Below are 20,791 nucleotides of genomic sequence, written 5' to 3'. Positions count from 1 at the left end.
TCCAGATTGTGTCCCATCATGGCCAAGGATTAAAATACTTGTTTTATGGCTTTCTTTGAGTTTACAAAATTGCCTTTTTTGACATAAGGATTTCAGTGTCTGTGGTTTGATTGTAGTCTTGGGAAATATTGTTTCACTTCAACCAGTCTGACTAAATGAGGTTATCGCTAACTACACATTGTGTACTTAATGTGATTCATTATATCTAAATTAAACAAAAACCCCTTCATGAACAAAAATGGGAAAAAATGTGTGCGAAAATATTGAGCTTTCAGAAATTTATTGCAGTTTCAATTTCAAAATACCAATATTGTAGTTTACAGTACCAATATAACTTTTTTTTTATCATGAACATGATCAACTGTCATGTTTGACAGCTGATCTCAGAGCAGTGAAGAAACAACAATCTGCAGCAAACATGGAGACACAATGGGTTGAAGAGTTAAAAGACTAAATTCAACTGTTAACTGACTTCTGTCTATTTGAGTTTACAGAGCACAACAGATTCCCCGTAACAGAAATCTAAAGAAAATCCAGCATGGAGAGGCTCAGTGAACCTGGTCTGGACTCTGTGGAGGAGAGTCATGGTCTTGGAGACCCTATAGAAGGACAGTATACCTGCTCCGTGATCCAGGTACACTCCTACTTTGGAGGACGGAGGACCTGAGACGCGAGTTAGGACTTTGTTGTGAATGAGTTCATATCTCTTATTGTCACTTGCTAATGCCCAAGATTTATCACTGTATCCAAACCCAACTTCTTGCAGGTTACCTTTTCTGATGTTACTCTTGTATGCGACTGCTATAGAAATTAACCCCCCAGTGTTCTCCACCTCCCAGTAACAGCGTCCAGTCAGACTCTCTCTACTCAGGACCTGATTCCAATCTTGGAATCTGTCTCTGTGATTACGAACGGTCTGTCCTGGTACCGTCATTGTTACTTTCCTGTTCCCCTCAGATAATATCAAGTCTCTGTGTGCCGTGTTTGGATCCAGTGTGAGTGCACATGAATATTTTAAGAATTCAGCTCTGGTCCTGGGCTCTGGTTGCGGCAGTGAAACAACCACATCAGTCCCTTTAGCTAAGACCTTCATCCATTTCTCTGTCAGAACATCATGCAGGTCATCTCTGACCGCTGACACAGCCGCTGTCACGTCCTCAAAGTTGCGCAGAGGACGGGTGTTGATGCTGGATGAGTGTGTGGACTCACCGAGTGGTGACAGCGACGGGTAGTCGTGTAGAAACTGGTTGTGATCCTCTGTGTGTGAGAGCTTCTCCAGCTCAGCGTCTTTCCTCTTCAGCTCACTGATCTCCTGCTCCAGCTTCTCCTGAAGCTCTGTGACTCGACTCAATTCAGTTTCCTGCCGGGATCTGACCTGCTGCTTCACGTCAGAGCGTCTTTTCTCCATGAGACGGATCAGCTCAGTGAACATCACCTCACTGTCCTCCACTGCTTTATCAGCAGAGTGGTTGATAGCCTCCACCTCCTGTTGGAGCAGCTTCACATCTTTGTCTCTGTCCTGGATTCTCTGCTGGATGTTTAGTCGACTCACATCCAACTCTCTCTGCCTCTCAGTCCTTTCTGCTGCAGCTGAGACTGTGTCGTGGCCTTTGTGTTCCTCCACAGCGCAGAGATAACAGATAGACTGCTGATCAGTACGGCAGAACATCTTCATCACCTCATCATGACGAGAGCACACGTTCTCCTGGAGCTTGTTGGAGGGCTCCACCAGCTGATGTTTCTTGAATGCTGGTGATTCATAATGAGGCTGGAGGTGTTTCTCACAGTAAGAGGCCAGACACACCAGACAGGACTTGAGGGCTTTCAGTTTCCTCCCAGTGCAGAAATCACAGGCCACATCTTCAGGTCCAGCATAGCAGAGACCAGCAGGAGCAGCTTGGAGTCCAGTCTTCTTCAGCTCCTCCACCAAAACTGCCAACATGGTGTTTTTCAGCAGGACAGGCCTCGGTGTAAAGGCCTGACTACACTGAGGGCAGCTGTGGATCTCCTTCTTATCCCAGTAGGTTTCAATACACTTCATGCAGTAGCTGTGTCCACAGGGAATAGTCACCGGGTCCTTCAGTAGATCCAAACAGATGCAACAAGAGAAGGTTTCCTGGTCCAGGTTGAGTCTTTTGTGTTCCATTTCTCCTCTCAGTGAACAAAGAGTTTCTCTGAACAAAGTCAGCAGCAGCTCTGACCAACAGGCAGAGACGAGCTGTTTTTATAGCAGGAGATGGAGGGAGGGGTTACCAAGGTTTCTGGTATTCAGAACTTGATTGGACCGCAGCAGAGTGGGGGCGGGCCCTTTGAGGTCATTGGTCGGTCGGTTGGAGCGTCCCCATTGGCTTGTTCAAAGAGAGAAAGAGCTCCAAATCCAAATGGACATAAGTGCCTATTGTGGTGAAATTAAGTTTATGGGGAAAATGTGACAAAATGACTCCTGCTATGTATTGAAATGGCTGAATGGATTTCTTTATTAGCTGTTGTCCTTTTGATTCTCACTGATTAGAGGTTTTATTTTAGTGTGCAACATAATATCAGTCATGTTTCATAGAAGTGTTGAGGTTGGTTTTGGACTTTTTCTCATGTTTCCATCTCCTGAAGTTCAGGTTGACCACATTTGAAGATTTTATGTCAGGTGATGTTTACACATTTACATTTCAGATCAAATAATGAAGTGTGCTTTCTGTTGATTAGTTGTGAAACGAGAGGATGCTATGAATGAAATGACATCACAAGTAAAGTGTATCAATACTACAGATCGATGGATTCAGTCACCAAAAGAAGCAGATCTGGTTCCTTGAGTCCTTCTGGATTGGGGTCTGCTGTTTGCTGCTGAGCAGGTAAAGTCCAGTGGTTTCTCATGACCAGCCAGTTAACCTCCCTCTACAGGATGGACAAAGTCCTCCTTGGTGTCAACACTGTCCCATTTTCTTTCAAAATGCACAATTCCTTCAGGTCGTTGTCCAGGTGCAAGTGGTGGGTGGAGTTTAGGTTTGCAGTCGCTGATCAATGTGAGCCTCTTTGAGACAAAAGCAGAGTCGTCTACTGACAACAACTCACTTTCTGGTCACCTCCTTTGAAATGTAACGATGTTTGTTCGGACAATCAAGTGATAATTATGTATGGAAAATACATGCATACAATGAGTCACAACAACAATCAATGGAAGTGAGTGTGAAAAACCCAGTAGGCCTAATCCACTGGGAAAATTCTCCCACGACCACCGAGGCAACTCCAGCCAATCAAGAGGGATCAATTGCTCAGTTTGCATTCATGTCATCAACATGCAGGCAGCAGTCTCTACTATCCATATCAGAACAAATTTGCCATTTTCAAAGACAATATTCTGTATTCTGATGTTTGACAGAAGTTTTGAAAATTCCTATTTTTTTCTGGTTTGTGTCAGGAGGCATGTTTGATCCTCAGTGGGAAATTATATGTAATCCATAAATCAAATAAAATGTGATGCTTTACATTCAAAGTGAATGTGAAACATGATGCAAATCCAGATTGTGTCCCATCATGGCCAAGGATTAAAATACTTGTTTTATGGCTTTCTTTGAGTTTACAAAATTGCCTTTTTTGACATAAGGATTTCAGTGTCTGTGGTTTGATTGTAGTCTTGGGAAATATTGTTTCACTTCAACCAGTCTGACTAAATGAGGTTATCGCTAACTACACATTGTGTACTTAATGTGATTCATTATATCTAAATTAAACAAAAACCCCTTCATGAACAAAAATGGGAAAAAATGTGTGCGAAAATATTGAGCTTTCAGAAATGTATTGCAGTTTCAATTTCAAAATACCAATATTGTAGTTTACAGTACCAATATAACTTTTTTTTTTATCGTGAACATGATCAACTGTCATGTTTGACTACTGATCTCAGAGCAGTGAAGAACCAACAATCCGCAGCAAACATGGAGACACAATGGGTTGAAGAGTTAAAAGACTGAATTCAACTGTTAACTGACTTCTGTTTATTTGAGTTTACAGAGCACAACAGATTCCCCGTAACAGAAATCTAAAGAAAATCCAGCATGGAGAGGCTCAGTGAACCTGGTCTGGACTCTGTGGAGGAGAGTCATGGTCTTGGAGACCCTATAGAAGGACAGTATACCTGCTCCGTGATCCAGGTACACTCCTACTTTGGAGGACGGAGGACCTGAGACGCGAGTTAGGACTGTGTTGTGAATGAGTTCATATCTCTTATTGTCACTTGCTAATGCCCAAGATTTATCACTGTATCCAAACCCAACTTCTTGCAGGTTACCTTTTCTGATGTTACTCTTGTATGCGACTGCTATAGAAATTAACCCCCCAGTGTTCTCCACCTCCCAGTAACAGCGTCCAGTCAGACTCTCTCTACTCAGGACCTGATTCCAATCTTGGAATCTGTCTCTGTGATTACGAACGGTCTGTCCTGGTACCGTCATTGTTACTTTCCTGTTCCCCTCAGATAATATCAAGTCTCTGTGTGCCGTGTTTGGATCCAGTGTGAGTGCACATGAATATTTTAAGAATTCAGCTCTGGTCCTGGGCTCTGGTTGCGACAGTGAAACAACCACATCAGTCCCCTTAGCTAAGACCTTCATCCATTTCTCTGTCAGAACATCATGCAGGTCATCTCTGACCGCTGACACAGCCGCTGTCACGTCCTCAAAGTTGCGCAGAGGACGGGTGTTGATGCTGGATGAGTGTGTGGACTCACTGAGTGGTGACAGCGACGGGTAGTCGTGTAGAAACTGGTTGTGATCCTCTGTGTGTGAGAGCTTCTCCAGCTCAGCGTCTTTCCTCTTCAGCTCACTGATCTCCTGCTCCAGCTTCTCCTGAAGCTCTGTGACTCGACTCAATTCAGTTTCCTGCCGGGATCTGACCTGCTGCTTCACGTCAGAGCGTCTTTTCTCCATGAGACGGATCAGCTCAGTGAACATCACCTCACTGTCCTCCACTGCTTTATCAGCAGAGTGGTTGATAGCCTCCACCTCCTGTTGGAGCAGCTTCACATCTTTGTCTCTGTTCTGGATTCTCTGCTGGATGTTTAGTCGACTCACATCCAACTCTCTCTGCCTCTCAGTCCTTTCTGCTGCAGCTGAGACTGTGTCGTGGCCTTTGTGTTCCTCCACAGTGCAGAGATAACAGATAGACTGCTGACCAGTACGGCAGAACATCTTCATCACCTCGTCATGACGAGAGCACACGTTCTCCTGGAGCTTGTTGGAGGGCTCCACCAGCTGATGTTTCTTGAATGCTGGTGATTCATAATGAGGCTGGAGGTGTTTCTCACAGTAAGAGGCCAGACACACCAGACAGGACTTGAGGGCTTTCAGTTTCCTCCCAGTGCAGAAATCACAGGCCACATCTTCAGGTCCAGCATAGCAGAGACCAGCAGGAGCAGCTTGGAGTCCAGTCTTCTTCAGCTCCTCCACCAAAACTGCCAACATGGTGTTTTTCAGCAGGACAGGCCTCGGTGTAAAGGCCTGACTACACTGAGGGCAGCTGTGGATCTCCTTCTTATCCCAGTAGGTTTCAATACACTTCATGCAGTAGCTGTGTCCACAGGGAATAGTCACCGGGTCCTTCAGTAGATCCAAACAGATGCAACAAGAGAAGGTTTCCTGGTCCAGGTTGAGTCTTTTGTGTTCCATTTCTCCTCTCAGTGAACAAAGAGTTTCTCTGAACAAAGTCAGCAGCAGCTCTGACCAACAGGCAGAGACGAGCTGTTTTTATAGCAGGAGATGGAGGGAGGGGTTACCAAGGTTTCTGGTATTCAGAACTTGATTGGACCGCAGCAGAGTGGGGGCGGGCCCTTTGAGGTCATTGGTCGGTCGGTTGGAGCGTCCCCATTGGCTCGTTCAAAGAGAGAAAGAGCTCCAAATCCAAATGGAGATAAGTGCCTATTGTGGTGTAATTAAGTTTATGGGGAAAATGTGACAAAATTACTCCTGCTATGTATTGAAATGGCTGAATGGATTTCTTTATTAGCTGTTCTCCTTTTGATTCTCACTGATTAGAGGTTTTATTTTAGTGTGCAACATAATATCAGCCATGTTTCATAGAAGTGTTGAGGTTGGTTTTGGACTTTTTCTCATGTTTCCATCTCCTGAAGTTCAGGTTGACCACATTTGAAGATTTTATGTCAGGTGATGTTTAAACATTTACATTTCAGATCAAATAATGAAGTGTGCTTTCTGTTGATTAGTTGTGAAACGAGAGGATGCTATGAATGAAATGACATCACAAGTAAAGTGTATCAATACTACAGATCGATGGATTCAGTCACCAAAAGAAGTAGATCTGGTTCTTTGAGTCCTTCTGGATTGGGGTCTGCTGTTTGCTGCTGAGCAGGTAAAGTCCAGTGGTTTCTCATGACCGGCCAGTTACCTCCCTCTCCAGGATGGACAAAGTCCTCCTTGGTGTCAACACTGTCCCATTTTCTTTCAAAAAGCACAATTCCTTCAGGTCGTTGTCCAGGTGCAAGTGGTGAGTGGAGTTTAGGTTTGCAGTCGCTGATCAATGTGAGCCTCTTTGAGACAAAAGCAGAGTCGTCTACTGACAACAACTCACTTTCTGGTCACCTCCTTTGAAATGTAACGATGTTTGTTCGGACAATCAAGTGATAATTATGTATGAAAAATACATGCATACAATGAGTCACAACAACAATCAATGGAAGTGAGTGTGAAAAACCCAGTAGGCCTAATCCACTGGGAAAATTCTCCCACGACCACAGAGACAACTCCAGCCAATCAAGAGGGATCAATTGCTCAGTTTGCATTCATGTCATCAACATGCAGGCAGCAGTCTCTACTATCCATATCGGAACAAATTTGCCATTTTCAAAGACTTTTGCTTGTCACAGTGACCTGTTATTCTGAAGTTTGACAGAAGTTTTGAAAATTCCTATTTTTTTCTGGTTTGTGTCAGGAGGCATGTTTGATCCTCAGTGGGAAATTATATGTAATCCATAAATCAAATAAAATGTGATGCCTTACATTCAAAGTGAATGTGAAACATGATGCAAATCCAGATTGTGTCCCATCATGGCCAAGGAATAAAAATACTTGTTTTATGGCTTATCTTTGAGTTTACAAAATTGCCTTTTTTGACATAAGGATTTCAGTGTCTGTGGTTTGATTGTAGTCTTGGGAAATATTGTTTTACTTCAACCAGTCTGACTAAATGAGGTTATCGCTAACTACACATTGTGTACTTAATGTGATTCATTATATCTAAATTAAACAAAAACCCCTTCATGAACAAAAATGGGAAAAAATGTGTGCGAAAATATTGAGCTTTCAGAAATTTATTGCAGTTTCAATTTCAAAATACCAATATTGTAGTTTACAGTACCAATATAACTTTTTTTTTATCATGAACATGATCAACTGTCATGTTTGACAGCTGATCTCAGAGCAGTGAAGAACCAACAATCCGCAGCAAACATGGAGACACAATGGGTTGAAGAGTTAAAAGACTGAATTCAACTGACTTCTGTCTATTTGAGTTTACAGAGCACAACAGATTCCCCGTAACAGAAATCTAAAGAAAATCCACCATGGAGAGGCTCAGTGAACCTGGTCTGGACTCTGTGGAGGAGAGCCATGGTCTTGGAGACCCTATAGAAGGACAGTATACCTGCTCCGTGATCCAGGTACACTCCTACTTTGGAGGACGGAGGACCTGAGACGCGAGTTAGGACTTTGTTGTGAATGAGTTCATATCTCTTATTGTCACTTGCTAATGCCCAAGATTTATCACTGTATCCAAACCCAACTTCTTGCAGGTTACCTTTTCTGATGTTACTCTTGTATGCGACTGCTATAGAAATTAACCCCCCAGTGTTCTCCACCTCCCAGTAACAGCGTCCAGTCAGACTCTCTCTACTCAGGACCTGATTCCAATCTTGGAATCTGTCTCTGTGATTACGAACGGTCTGTCCTGGTACCGTCATTGTTACTTTCCTGTTCCCCTCAGATAATATCAAGTCTCTGTGTGCCGTGTTTGGATCCAGTGTGAGTGCACATGAATATTTTAAGAATTCAGCTCTGGTCCTGGGCTCTGGTTGCGGCAGTGAAACAACCACATCAGTCCCTTTAGCCAAGACCTTCATCCATTTCTCTGTCAGAACATCATGCAGGTCATCTCTGACCGCTGACACAGCCGCTGTCACGTCCTCAAAGTTGCGCAGAGGACGGGTGTTGATGCTGGATGAGTGTGTGGACTCACTGAGTGGTGACAGCGACGGGTAGTCGTGTAGAAACTGGTTGTGATCCTCTGTGTGTGAGAGCTTCTCCAGCTCAGCGTCTTTCCTCTTCAGCTCACTGATCTCCTGCTCCAGCTTCTCCTGAAGCTCTGTGACTCGACTCACTTCAGTTTCCTGCCGGGATCTGACCTGCTGCTTCACGTCAGAGCGTCTTTTCTCCATGAGACGGATCAGCTCAGTGAACATCACCTCACTGTCCTCCACTGCTTTATCAGCAGAGTGGTTGATAGCCTCCACCTCCTGTTGGAGCAGCTTCACATCTTTGTCTCTGTCCTGGATTCTCTGCTGGATGTTTAGTCGACTCACATCCAACTCTCTCTGCCTCTCAGTCCTTTCTGCTGCAGCTGAGACTGTGTCGTGGCCTTTGTGTTCCTCCACAGCGCAGAGATAACAGATAGACTGCTGATCAGTACGGCAGAACATCTTCATCACCTCATCATGACGAGAGCACACGTTCTCCTGGAGCTTGTTGGAGGGCTCCACCAGCTGATGTTTCTTGAATGCTGGTGATTCATAATGAGGCTGGAGGTGTTTCTCACAGTAAGAGGCCAGACACACCAGACAGGACTTGAGGGCTTTCAGTTTCCTCCCAGTGCAGAAATCACAGGGCACATCTTCAGGTCCAGCATAGCAGAGACCAGCAGAAGCAGCTTGGAGTCCAGTCTTCTTCAGCTCCTCCACCAAAACTGCCAACATGGTGTTTTTCAGCAGGACAGGCCTCGGTGTAAAGGTCTGCCTACACTGAGGGCAGCTGTGGATCTCCTTCTTATCCCAGTAGGTTTCAATACACTTCATGCAGTAGCTGTTTCCACAGGGAATAGTCACCGGGTCCTTCAGTAGATCCAAACAGATGCAACAAGAGAAGGTTTCCTGGTCCAGTTTGAGTCTTTTGTGTTCCATTTCTCCTCTCAGTGAACAAAGAGTTTCTCTGAACAAAGTCAGCAGCAGCTCTGACCAACAGGTCAAGACGAGCTGTTTTATAGCAGGAGATGGAGGGAGGGGTTACCAAGGTTTCTGTTATTCAGAACTTGATTGGACCGCAGCAGAGTGGGGGCGGGCCCTTTGAGGTCATTGGTCGGTCGGTTGGAGCGTCCCCATTGGCTCGTTCAAAGAGAGAAAGAGCTCCAAATCCAAATGGACATAAGTGCCTATTGTGGTGAAATTAAGTTTATGGGGAAAATGTGACAAAATGACTCCTGCTATGTATTGAAATGGCTGAATGGATTTCTTTATTAGCTGTTGTCCTTTTGATTCTCACTGATTAGAGGTTTTATTTTAGTGTGCAACATAATATCAGTCATGTTTCATAGAAGTGTTGAGGTTGGTTTTGGACTTTTTCTCATGTTTCCATCTCCTGAAGTTCAGGTTGACCACATTTGAAGATTTTATGTCAGGTGATGTTTACACATTTACATTTCAGATCAAATAATGAAGTGTGCTTTCTGTTGATTAGTTGTGAAACGAGAGGATGCTATGAATGAAATGACATCACAAGTAAAGTGTATCAATACTACAGATCGATGGATTCAGTCACCAAAAGAAGCAGATCTGGTTCCTTGAGTCCTTCTGGATTGGGGTCTGCTGTTTGCTGCTGAGCAGGTAAAGTCCAGTGGTTTCTCATGACCGGCCAGTTAACCTCCCTCTCCAGGATGGACAAAGTCCTCCTTGGTGTCAACACTGTCCCATTTTCTTTCAAAATGCACAATTCCTTCAGGTCGTTGTCCAGGTGCAAGTGGTGAGTGGAGTTTAGGTTTGCAGTCGCTGATCAATGTGAGCCTCTTTGAGACAAAAGCAGAGTCGTCTACTGACAACAACTCACTTTCTGGTCACCTCCTTTGAAATGTAACGATGTTTGTTCGGACAATCAAGTGATAATTATGTATGAAAAATACATGCATACAATGAGTCACAACAACAATCAATGGAAGTGAGTGTGAAAAACCCAGTAGGCCTAATCCACTGGGGAAATTCTCCCACAACCACCGAGGCAACTCCAGCCAATCAAGAGGGATCAATTGCTCAGTTTGCATTCATGTCATCAACATGCAGGCAGCAGTCTCTACTATCCATATCAGAACAATTTTGCCATTTTCAAAGACTTTTGCTTGTCACAGTGACCTGTTATTCTGAAGTTTGACAGAAGTTTTGAAAATTCCTATTTTTTTCTGGTTTGTGTCAGGAGGCATGTTTGATCCTCAGTGGGAAATTATATGTAATCCATAAATCAAATAAAATGTGATGCCTTACATTCAAAGTGAATGTGAAACATGATGCAAATCCAGATTGTGTCCCATCATGGCCAAGGAATAAAAATACTTGTTTTATGGCTTTCTTTGAGTTTACAAAATTGCCTTTTTTGACATAAGGATTTCAGTGTCTGTGGTTTGATTGTAGTCTTGGGAAATATTGTTTTACTTCAACCAGTCTGACTAAATGAGGTTATCGCTAACTACACATTGTGTACTTAATGTGATTCATTATATCTAAATTAAACAAAAACCCCTTCATGAACAAAAATGTGTGCGAAAATATTGAGCTTTCAGAAATTTATTGCAGTTTCAATTTCAAAATACCAATATTGTAGTTTCCAGTACCAATATAACTTTTTTTTTAAATCATGAACATGATCAACTGTCATGTTTGACAGCTGATCTCAGAGCAGTGAAGAACCAACAATCTGCAGCAAACATGGAGACACAATGGGTTGAAGAGTTAAAAGACTGAATTCAACTGTTAACTGACTTCTGTCTATTTGAGTTTACAGAGCACAACAGATTCCCCGTAACAGAAATCTAAAGAAAATCCAGCATGGAGAGGCTCAGTGAACCTGGTCTGGACTCTGTGGAGGAGAGTCATGGTCTTGGAGACCCTATAGAAGGACAGTATACCTGCTCCGTGATCCAGGTACACTCCTACTTTGGAGGACGGAGGACCTGAGACGCGAGTTAGGACTTTGTTGTGAATGAGTTCATATCTCTTATTGTCACTTGCTAATGCCCAAGATTTATCACTGTATCCAAACCCAACTTCTTGCAGGTTACCTTTTCTGATGTTACTCTTGTATGCGACTGCTATAGAAATTAACCCCCCAGTGTTCTCCACCTCCCAGTAACAGCGTCCAGTCAGACTCTCTCTACTCAGGACCTGATTCCAATCTTGGAATCTGTCTCTGTGATTACGAACGGTCTGTCCTGGTACCGTCATTGTTACTTTCCTCTTCCCCTCAGATAATATCAAGTCTCTGTGTGCCGTGTTTGGATCCAGTGTGAGTGCACATGAATATTTTAAGAATTCAGCTCTGGTCCTGGGCTCTGGTTGCGGCAGTGAAACAACCACACCAGTCCCTTTAGCTAAGACCTTCATCCATTTCTCTGTCAGAACATCATGCAGGTCATCTCTGACCGCTGACACAGCCGCTGTCACGTCCTCAAAGTTGCGCAGAGGACGGGTGTTGATGCTGGATGAGTGTGTGGACTCACCGAGTGGTGACAGCGATGGGTAGTAGTGTAGAAACTGGTTGTGATCCTCTGTGTGTGAGAGCTTCTCCAGCTCAGCGTCTTTCCTCTTCAGCTCACTGATCTCCTGCTCCAGCTTCTCCTGAAGCTCTGTGACTCGACTCACTTCAGTTTCCTGCCGGGATCTGACCTGCTGCTTCACGTCAGAGCGTCTTTTCTCCATGAGACGGATCAGCTCTGTGAACATCACCTCACTGTCCTCCACTGCTTTATCAGCAGAGTGGTTGATAGCCTCCACCTCCTGTTGGAGCAGCTTCACATCTTTGTCTCTGTCCTGGATTCTCTGCTGGATGTTTAGTCGACTCACATCCAACTCTCTCTGCCTCTCAGTCCTTTCTGCTGCAGCTGAGACTGTGTCGTGGCCTTTGTGTTCCTCCACAGCGCAGAGATAACAGATAGACTGCTGATCAGTACGGCAGAACATCTTCATCACCTCATCATGACGAGAGCACACGTTCTCCTGGAGCTTGTTGGAGGGCTCCACCAGCTGGTGTTTCTTGAATGCTGGTGATTCATAATGAGGCTGGAGGTGTTTCTCACAGTAAGAGGCCAGACACACCAGACAGGACTTGAGGGCTTTCAGTTTCCTCCCAGTGCAGAAATCACAGGCCACCTCTTCAGGTCCAGCATAGCAGAGACCAGCAGAAGCAGCTTGGAGTCCAGTCTTCTTCAGCTCCTCCACCAAAACTGCCAACATGGTGTTTTTCAGCAGGACAGGCCTCGGTGTAAAGGTCTGCCTACACTGAGGGCAGCTGTGGATCTCCTTCTTATCCCAGTAGGTTTCAATACACTTCATGCAGTAGCTGTTTCCACAGGGAATAGTCACCGGGTCCTTCAGTAGATCCAAACAGATGCAACAAGACAAGGTTTCCTGGTCCAGTTTGAGTCTTTTGTGTTCCATTTCTCCTCTCAGTGAACAAAGAGTTTCTCTGAACAAAGTCAGCAGCAGCTCTGACCAACAGGTCAAGACGAGCTGTTTTATAGCAGGAGATGGAGGGAGGGGTTACCAAGGTTTCTGGTATTCAGAACTTGATTGGACCGCAGCAGAGTGGGGGCGGGCCCTTTGAGGTCATTGGTCGGTCGGTTGGAGCGTCCCCATTGGCTCGTTCAAAGAGAGAAAGAGCTCCAAATCCAAATGGACATAAGTGCCTATTGTGGTGAAATTAAGTTTATGGGGAAAATGTGACAAAATGACTCCTGCTATGTATTGAAATGGCTGAATGGATTTCTTTATTAGCTGTTGTCCTTTTGATTCTCACTGATTAGAGGTTTTATTTTAGTGTGCAACATAATATCAGTCATGTTTCATAGAAGTGTTGAGGTTGGTTTTGGACTTTTTCTCATGTTTCCATCTCCTGAAGTTCAGGTTGACCACATTTGAAGATTTTATGTCAGGTGATGTTTACACATTTACATTTCAGATCAAATAATGAAGTGTGCTTTCTGTTGATTAGTTGTGAAACGAGAGGATGCTATGAATGAAATGACATCACAAGTAAAGTGTATCAATACTACAGATCGATGGATTCAGTCACCAAAAGAAGCAGATCTGGTTCCTTGAGTCCTTCTGGATTGGGGTCTGCTGTTTGCTGCTGAGCAGGTAAAGTCCAGTGGTTTCTCATGACCAGCCAGTTAACCTCCCTCTCCAGGATGGACAAAGTCCTCCTTGGTGTCAACACTGTCCCATTTTCTTTCAAAATGCACAATTCCTTCAGGTCGTTGTCCAGGTGCAAGTGGTGAGTGGAGTTTAGGTTTGCAGTCGCTGATCAATGTGAGCCTCTTTGAGACAAAAGCAGAGTCGTCTACTGACAACAACTCACTTTCTGGTCACCTCCTTTGAAATGTAACGATGTTTGTTCGGACAATCAAGTGATAATTATGTATGAAAAATACATGCATACAATGAGTCACAACAACAATCAATGGAAGTGAGTGTGAAAAACCCAGTAGGCCTAATCCACTGGGGAAATTCTCCCACGACCACCGAGGCAACTCCAGCCAATCAAGAGGGATCAATTGCTCAGTTTGCATTCATGTCATCAACATGCAGGCAGCAGTCTCTACTATCCATATCAGAACAAATTTGCCATTTTCAAAGACTTTTGCTTGTCACAGTGACCTGTTATTCTGAAGTTTGACAGAAGTTTTGAAAATTCCTATTTTTTTCTGGTTTGTGTCAGGAGGCATGTTTGATCCTCAGTGGGAAATGATATGTAATCCATAAATCAAATAAAATGTGATGCCTTACATTCAAAGTGAATGTGAAACATGATGCAAATCCAGATTGTGTCCCATCATGGCCAAGGAATAAAAATACTTGTTTTATGGCTTATCTTTGAGTTTACAAAATTGCCTTTTTTGACATAAGGATTTCAGTGTCTGTGGTTTGATTGTAGTCTTGGGAAATATTGTTTTACTTCAACCAGTCTGACTAAATGAGGTTATCGCTAACTACACATTGTGTACTTAATGTGATTCATTATATCTAAATTAAACAAAAACCCCTTCATGAACAAAAATGGGAAAAAATGTGTGCGAAAATATTGAGCTTTCAGAAATTTATTGCAGTTTCAATTTCAAAATACCAATATTGTAGTTTACAGTACCAATATAACTTTTTTTTTAAATCATGAACATGATCAACTGTCATGTTTGACAGCTGATCTCAGAGCAGTGAAGAACCAACAATCTGCAGCAAACATGGAGACACAATGGGTTGAAGAGTTAAAAGACTGAATTCAACTGTTAACTGACTTCTGTCTATTTGAGTTTACAGAGCACAACAGATTCCCCGTAACAGAAATCTAAAGAAAATCCAGCATGGAGAGGCTCAGTGAACCTGGTCTGGACTCTGTGGAGGAGAGTCATGGTCTTGGAGACCCTATAGAAGGACAGTATACCTGCTCCGTGATCCAGGTACACTCCTACTTTGGAGGACGGAGGACCTGAGACGCGAGTTAGGACTTTGTTGTGAATGAGTTCATATCTCTTATTGTCACTTGCTAATGCCCAAGATTTATCACTGTATCCAAACCCAACTTCTTGCAGGTTACCTTTTCTGATGTTACTCTTGTATGCGACTGCTATAGAAATTAACCCCCCAGTGTTCTCCACCTCCCAGTAACAGCGTCCAGTCAGACTCTCTCTACTCAGGACCTGATTCCAATCTTGGAATCTGTCTCTGTGATTACGAACGGTCTGTCCTGGTACCGTCATTGTTACTTTCCTCTTCCCCTCAGATAATATCAAGTCTCTGTGTGCCGTGTTTGGATCCAGTGTGAGTGCACATGAATATTTTAAGAATTCAGCTCTGGTCCTGGGCTCTGGTTGCGGCAGTGAAACAACCACATCAGTCCCTTTAGCTAAGACCTTCATCCATTTCTCTGTCAGAACATCATGCAGGTCATCTCTGACCGCTGACACAGCCGCTGTCACGTCCTCAAAGTTGCGCAGAGGACGGGTGTTGATGCTGGATGAGTGTGTGGACTCACCGAGTGGTGACAGCGACGGGTAGTCGTGTAGAAACTGGTTGTGATCCTCTGTGTGTGAGAGCTTCTCCAGCTCAGCGTCTTTCCTCTTCAGCTCACTGATCTCCTGCTCCAGCTTCTCCTGAAGCTCTGTGACTCGACTCAATTCAGTTTCCTGCCGGGATCTGACCTGCTGCTTCACGTCAGAGCGTCTTTTCTCCATGAGACGGATCAGCTCTGTGAACATCACCTCACTGTCCTCCACTGCTTTATCAGCAGAGTGGTTGATAGCCTCCACCTCCTGTTGGAGCAGCTTCACATCTTTGTCTCTGTCCTGGATTCTCTGCTGGATGTTTAGTCGACTCACATCCAACTCTCTCTGCCTCTCAGTCCTTTCTGCTGCAGCTGAGACTGTGTCGTGGCCTTTATGTTCCTCCACAGCGCAGAGATAACAGATAGACTGCTGATCAGTACGGCAGAACATCTTCATCACCTCGTCATGACGAGAGCACACGTTCTCCTGGAGCTTGTTGGAGGGCTCCACCAGCTGATGTTTCTTGAATGCTGGTGATTCATAATGAGGCTGGAGGTGTTTCTCACAGTAAGAGGCCAGACACACCAGACAGGACTTGAGGGCTTTCAGTTTCCTCCCAGTGCAGAAATCACAGGCCACATCTTCAGGTCCAGCATAGCAGAGACCAGCAGGAGCAGCTTGGAGTCCAGTCTTCTTCAGCTCCTCCACCAAAACTGCCAACATGGTGTTTTTCAGCAGGACAGGCCTCGGTGTAAAGGTCTGCCTACACTGAGGGCAGCTGTGGATCTCCTTCTTATCCCAGTAGGTTTCAATACACTTCATGCAGTAGCTGTTTCCACAGGGAATAGTCACCGGGTCCTTCAGTAGATCCAAACAGATGCAACAAGAGAAGGTTTCCTGGTCCAGTTTGAGTCTTTTGTGTTCCATTTCTCCTCTCAGTGAACAAAGAGTTTCTCTGAACAAAGTCAGCAGCAGCTCTGACCAACAGGCTAAGGCTAAAGAGTCATGATCCTGGAGGGATAGCTCAGGGCTTGTGCCCTTTTCTACCCATAATTTTTGATGTCAGGAGGGGGGCGGAGAGGTGGGAGGAGGCAAAGGACTCGTGAGGTTTTAACACATGAAGACCAAGGCACAAATAAACAAATAAAAATAACAATAAACCAAACACCGTGTGTGCATATTATTTACATTACTGTGTGTGTGTGTGTGTGTGTGTGTGTGTGTGTGTGTGTGTGTGTGTGTGTGTGTATGTTTGCATGTGGTGTGATGTTAGGAGAAGTGATCTACAAATTCATTAATTCAGTTCTGGGAGCTTTGGGGGGTCTGTAAGTGGGGGTCTTTGGCCAGCTGCAGCATGAATGACATGGGGGTATAAACTATGGTGTGTGCTTCCTGTATGGTTTTCTGGAGTGAAGGGTTGTTTATTGCTGTTCTCATGTATTTCCGTGCTATGACTTGGTGTCTCTTTCTGACAGTCTGAATGCCAGTTATGGTGTGGATGTAATGGTTGCTGATGTAAGATGGGAGTCTGTGAGCCAGTTTCAGTGCTTTGTTTTGAATGACTTGTAGTCGTTGTAGCTGGTTGTCGGAGAGGGTGATCCAGGCGGGGACGGAGTATTCAAAGAGTGGTCTGATGTATGCCAGGTAAACTTTAATGACTGTTGATGGTGATGCGCCATGTTTTCCACAGAGGCCTTTGAGGTGGTTGAGTCTGTTGTTTGCTTTTTGTTCCAGGTTATTGATGTGTTTGGTCCAGGTCATATTGTTTTGGAATGTTACACCGAGGAACGTTGCGTCTTTGCTGGTATTGATTTGGTGATTGTTGAGTGACAAGTTGATGTTGTTGGTCTGCAGGTGTGGGTTTTTGGTGAAGAGGATGCATTGGGTCTTGACAGGGTTCAGTTTGATTCTCCACATGTTTGTCCAGGTTTCTATTTCAGCGATGCATGTTTGGAGTTTCTTGGCTGCTAGGTGTGGGCGTTTTGAGCTGGACCAGTAACAGAGGTCATCTGCAAACTGTGAGACTTTGGCTATGGTGGCTGTGGGGTAGTAGATGTCAGAAATGTATATGAGGAATAATAGTGGGCTCAAAACTGCACCCTGTGGAACTCCTGCTTGGGGGGTGAAAGATGTTGAGATTGTGGAAGCAACTTTCACTTTGATTTGACGGTTATCCAGAAAGCTTGAAATGATGGATTGGGTGGGTTGTGGCAGTTTGAGGTTGGTGTCCAGTAGTCTGTATTTGAGTCCGTTGTGCCATACTTTGTCGAATGCTTTTTCAATGTCGAAGAATATTGCCAGGGTTATTTCTTTTTTGTTGAAGTTTCTGTGGATGTCTTCTGATAGTCTGAGAATGTTGTCTGTGGTTGCTCTCCCTTTCCTGAAACCGGCTTGGTGAATTCCCAGGAGGCCCATTGAGTCGATGTGGTTGGTGAGACGTGAGGTGAGGATTCTTTCAAATAATTTCCCTATGTGGCTGAGAAGGCTTATGGGGCGGTAACTTGTGGTGTTGTGTGGATCTTTTCCGGGTTTATGAATCATGATGACTAATGCAACTTTCCATGGTGAGGGGAAATGACCAGTGGAGAGGCAGGTGGAGAAGAGTTGTCCAAGGTGCTGAAGGTAGGTGGCTGGTGCTTGTTTTATTAGTGTGGTGTCGACATTATCTTCTCCTGGTGCTTTGTTTTTCATTTTCTTTAGGTGCAGTTGTATTTCCGGCATGGTGACTGGTTTTGTGAGGGGTTGGTGCTCTGTAGTGAAGTTGGCAGTGTTTGTCTGTTTTATGTTGTGTTTTGCTATTTCATTATCAACCAGATCTTTCCACTCATTGTCAAAATGGGGGTCTGTTGGACAAGAGTGAATGTTTTCCAGGTGTTTTCGGAAGAGTGTGGCCTTTTCGGTGTTGTTATTGATTATTGTTCCTGATGATTTGAGTGGTGGTGTGTTATTGGTCTCTGGGTCTCCGTTTAGGTTGTTTATTTTTTGCCAGAATGTCCGGGGGTTTGTGTCTTGGTCGAGTTTTCTGTAGAATGTGTTCCATGTTCTCTGTCGGTGGAGGGTGAGTTGTGTTTTGATAGTGCTTTGCAGTCTATTTAGTTCAGTTTTGATGTGGGGTGACCTGAACCTGATGAAATCTCGTCGCAGCTTCCTTTTCTGCCTGATGAGTTGGAGGAGGTGAGCAGGTAATGTCTGTTTCGGTGGTTTTGCAGATTGTAGGGATATGGTTTCCTCTCTGGCTTGGGTGAGAATTTGACTTAGAAGTGATGCTTGTTGGTCCAGGTGTTGAGGGGTGGTGATGAGAGTGATGTTCTTCAGTTTGTCTTCAATGTTTGATCTGTATTTTTCCCAGTCTGCTGTTTTGTAGTTGTGTTTGTTCTTGTTGGAGGCTTGTAGCTGAAAAGAGAATGTGGTGAGGACAGGTAGGTGGTCGCTGGAGAGGTGGCTGGTGGTGGAGAACTCATGGAGTTTGGAAGCCAGGTCCGGGGAGCATATAATGAGGTCCAGGATATCCGAGTTGCCAGTTGATGGAGATATGTAAGTGGGTTCATTTGTATTGATGATTATTAAGTTGGTGTCAGTGAGGATCTGTTTGAGTATTCTGCCACTTGTGTTTGTTTTATTACAGTAGAAATCAACGTGTTTGGCATTGAAGTCTCCCATGATGAGGGTGTGGCTGGAGGTGGATACAGCTTGTAACAGGTTTGCAGAGGGTTTTATTCCCGGGGGACAATAGATGCTGATGACTGTGATGGAGTGATTTAAGTGCGTTTTCATTTTTATTGCAACATATTCGTTTCCGTTGAGTTCTTCTGATGTGAGACCAAAATCCATTTCACTGTATTCAATGTTTTTCTTGATTAAGATGGCTACTCCTCCATGTCCTGTCTGTCGCTCTTTTCTGATGATAAAGTATCCGGGAATATTGATCCGTGATTTGGTTGATAAAAGTGTTTCGTTTATGGAAGCTACAGAGATGTTTTTGTCATTTAGCAGTTGGATTAGTTCTTCTTTATTTCCTCTCATTCCCCTGATGTTTAGATGTAAAAAGGTGCAGAGTGTCATGATGAGAATTATGGTGGAAAAACCGGTGTGGTGTTCTTGGTGGGAGGGTTTTGTTCATGAACTGTAGTTTGTGTGTTTCCTGATGCTTTTGATGACTTCTTCAATTTTAGTGTCGTCCATGGCCAGTTTTTTCAGGTCATCTCGGAGATGAACAAGATGAGTGCTGTCTCTGGGATGCAGGCTGGAGGGGTTGGTTGATTTTCCAGGGGGTGCTGGCTTATTGGCAAGTGGAGTCATGTTTGACAGGTAGATTGGGCAGGCCTTGGAGGCGGCAGAATGTTCGCCTGCACAGTTAGCACACTTGGCTTCATGTTTTTCCTTGGTGCAGGTTTTGTGGTGGTGATTTTCTCCGCATCTCAGGCAGACAACCGGGTTATTGCAGTTGATGGATATGTGATTGAACTGTTGACATTTGAAACATTGTTTGATGGTGGGTGGGGGCCGTGCCTTCTCCACTCGATACTGAAATAGGTCCATGTAGAATCCTTCGTGTAGAAGGCCGGCAGCTTGGTCTGGGTTGGTGAGGTGGATTTTGAGGAAAGTGGTTGGCTGCTGAGTATTTCTACTTATGATTCTGTGTAGTCTGGTGATTTTGATGCCTTGTTTTTCCAGTTCTTCTTTCACTTGTGCTTCTGTGATGTTGGTGTTGATGCCTTTGATGACCAGTAGTTTTACAAGGGTGTCAGATGTTTTAGTGCCTTGTTTGCGTGCTAGTCTGCAGGTGAAGTGTGCGCCGTTGAAGGCTCCTTCAGGCCATGGTGACAGAAGACTGTTCAGGGAGGGGATATCCTTAGGGAAGATGAGGAGATTGCCATTTCGCATGTGGACCAGTTTTTGAAGTTGGATTTGTGGCTTGTGTTTTTGTATTTCTTTGCTAATGGATAAGTTGGTTGTAAAGGAGATGTCTAGGGTTTTGTAGTTTTCTATTACAACCGGTGTAAGGTGATGGTTTTCTGCAGACTCTATTCTTGCTCTTTTTCTCTGACCAACAGGCAGAGACGAGCTGTCTTTATAGCAGGAGATGGAGGGAGGGGTTACCAAGGTTTCTGGTATTCAGAACTTGATTGGACCGCAGCAGAGTCGGGGCGGGCCCTTTGAGGTCATTGGTCGGTCGGTTGGAGCGTCCCCATTGGCTTGTTCAAAGAGAGAAAGAGCTCCAAATCCAAATGGACATAAGTGCCTATTGTGGTGAAATTAAGTTTATGGGGAAAATGTGACAAAATGACTCCTGCTATGTATTGAAATGGCTGAATGGATTTCTTTATTAGCTGTTGTCCTTTTGATTCTCACTGATTAGAGGTTTTATTTTAGTGTGCAACATAGTATCAGTCATGTTTCATAGAAGTGTTGAGGTTGGTTTTGGACTTTTTCTCATGTTTCCATCTCCTGAAGTTCAGGTTGACCACATTTGAAGATTTTATGTCAGGTGATGTTTACA

The 20,791-nt window shown here is 44.3% G+C and overlaps 4 protein-coding genes across 4 annotated transcripts; all 4 read right to left on the bottom strand.

Moving 5' to 3' along the window:
• Window positions 1–478: 478 nt before the first annotated feature.
• Window positions 479–2,056, bottom strand: LOC311012453 (tripartite motif-containing protein 16-like; the record flags this gene model as incomplete). The annotated part of the gene is made up of 1 exon (XM_084007915.1): window positions 479–2,056. Exon 1 carries the CDS (start codon window positions 2,039–2,041, stop codon window positions 479–481), a length of 1,563 nt encoding a protein of 520 aa, XP_083864041.1. The 5' UTR covers window positions 2,042–2,056.
• Window positions 2,057–3,989: 1,933 nt separating this feature from the next.
• Window positions 3,990–5,657, bottom strand: LOC311012452 (tripartite motif-containing protein 16-like; the record flags this gene model as incomplete). Its single annotated transcript, XM_084007914.1, has 1 exon — window positions 3,990–5,657. The coding sequence occupies one exon, from the start codon at window positions 5,655–5,657 to the stop codon at window positions 3,990–3,992; it is 1,668 nt and encodes a 555-aa protein (XP_083864040.1).
• Window positions 5,658–7,507: 1,850 nt separating this feature from the next.
• Window positions 7,508–9,175, bottom strand: LOC311012451 (tripartite motif-containing protein 16-like; the record flags this gene model as incomplete). The annotated part of the gene is made up of 1 exon (XM_084007913.1): window positions 7,508–9,175. The coding sequence occupies one exon, from the start codon at window positions 9,173–9,175 to the stop codon at window positions 7,508–7,510; it is 1,668 nt and encodes a 555-aa protein (XP_083864039.1).
• A 1,848-nt stretch (window positions 9,176–11,023) lies between these two features.
• Window positions 11,024–16,218, bottom strand: LOC311012450 (tripartite motif-containing protein 16-like; the record flags this gene model as incomplete). Its single annotated transcript, XM_084007912.1, has 2 exons — window positions 11,024–12,655; window positions 15,328–16,218. The coding sequence occupies 2 exons, from the start codon at window positions 16,216–16,218 to the stop codon at window positions 11,024–11,026; spliced, it is 2,523 nt and encodes an 840-aa protein (XP_083864038.1).
• Between the last annotated feature and the right edge of the window lie 4,573 nt (window positions 16,219–20,791).

The sequence above is a fragment of the Eutrigla gurnardus genome, assembly GCF_963514095.1.
Source record: "Eutrigla gurnardus genome assembly, chromosome: 4".
In the NCBI taxonomy this organism is placed as follows: domain Eukaryota; kingdom Metazoa; phylum Chordata; class Actinopteri; order Perciformes; family Triglidae; genus Eutrigla; species Eutrigla gurnardus.
The sequence above is the reverse complement of the archived record's forward strand: the minus strand, read 5'-3'. Positions and strand labels throughout refer to the sequence as shown.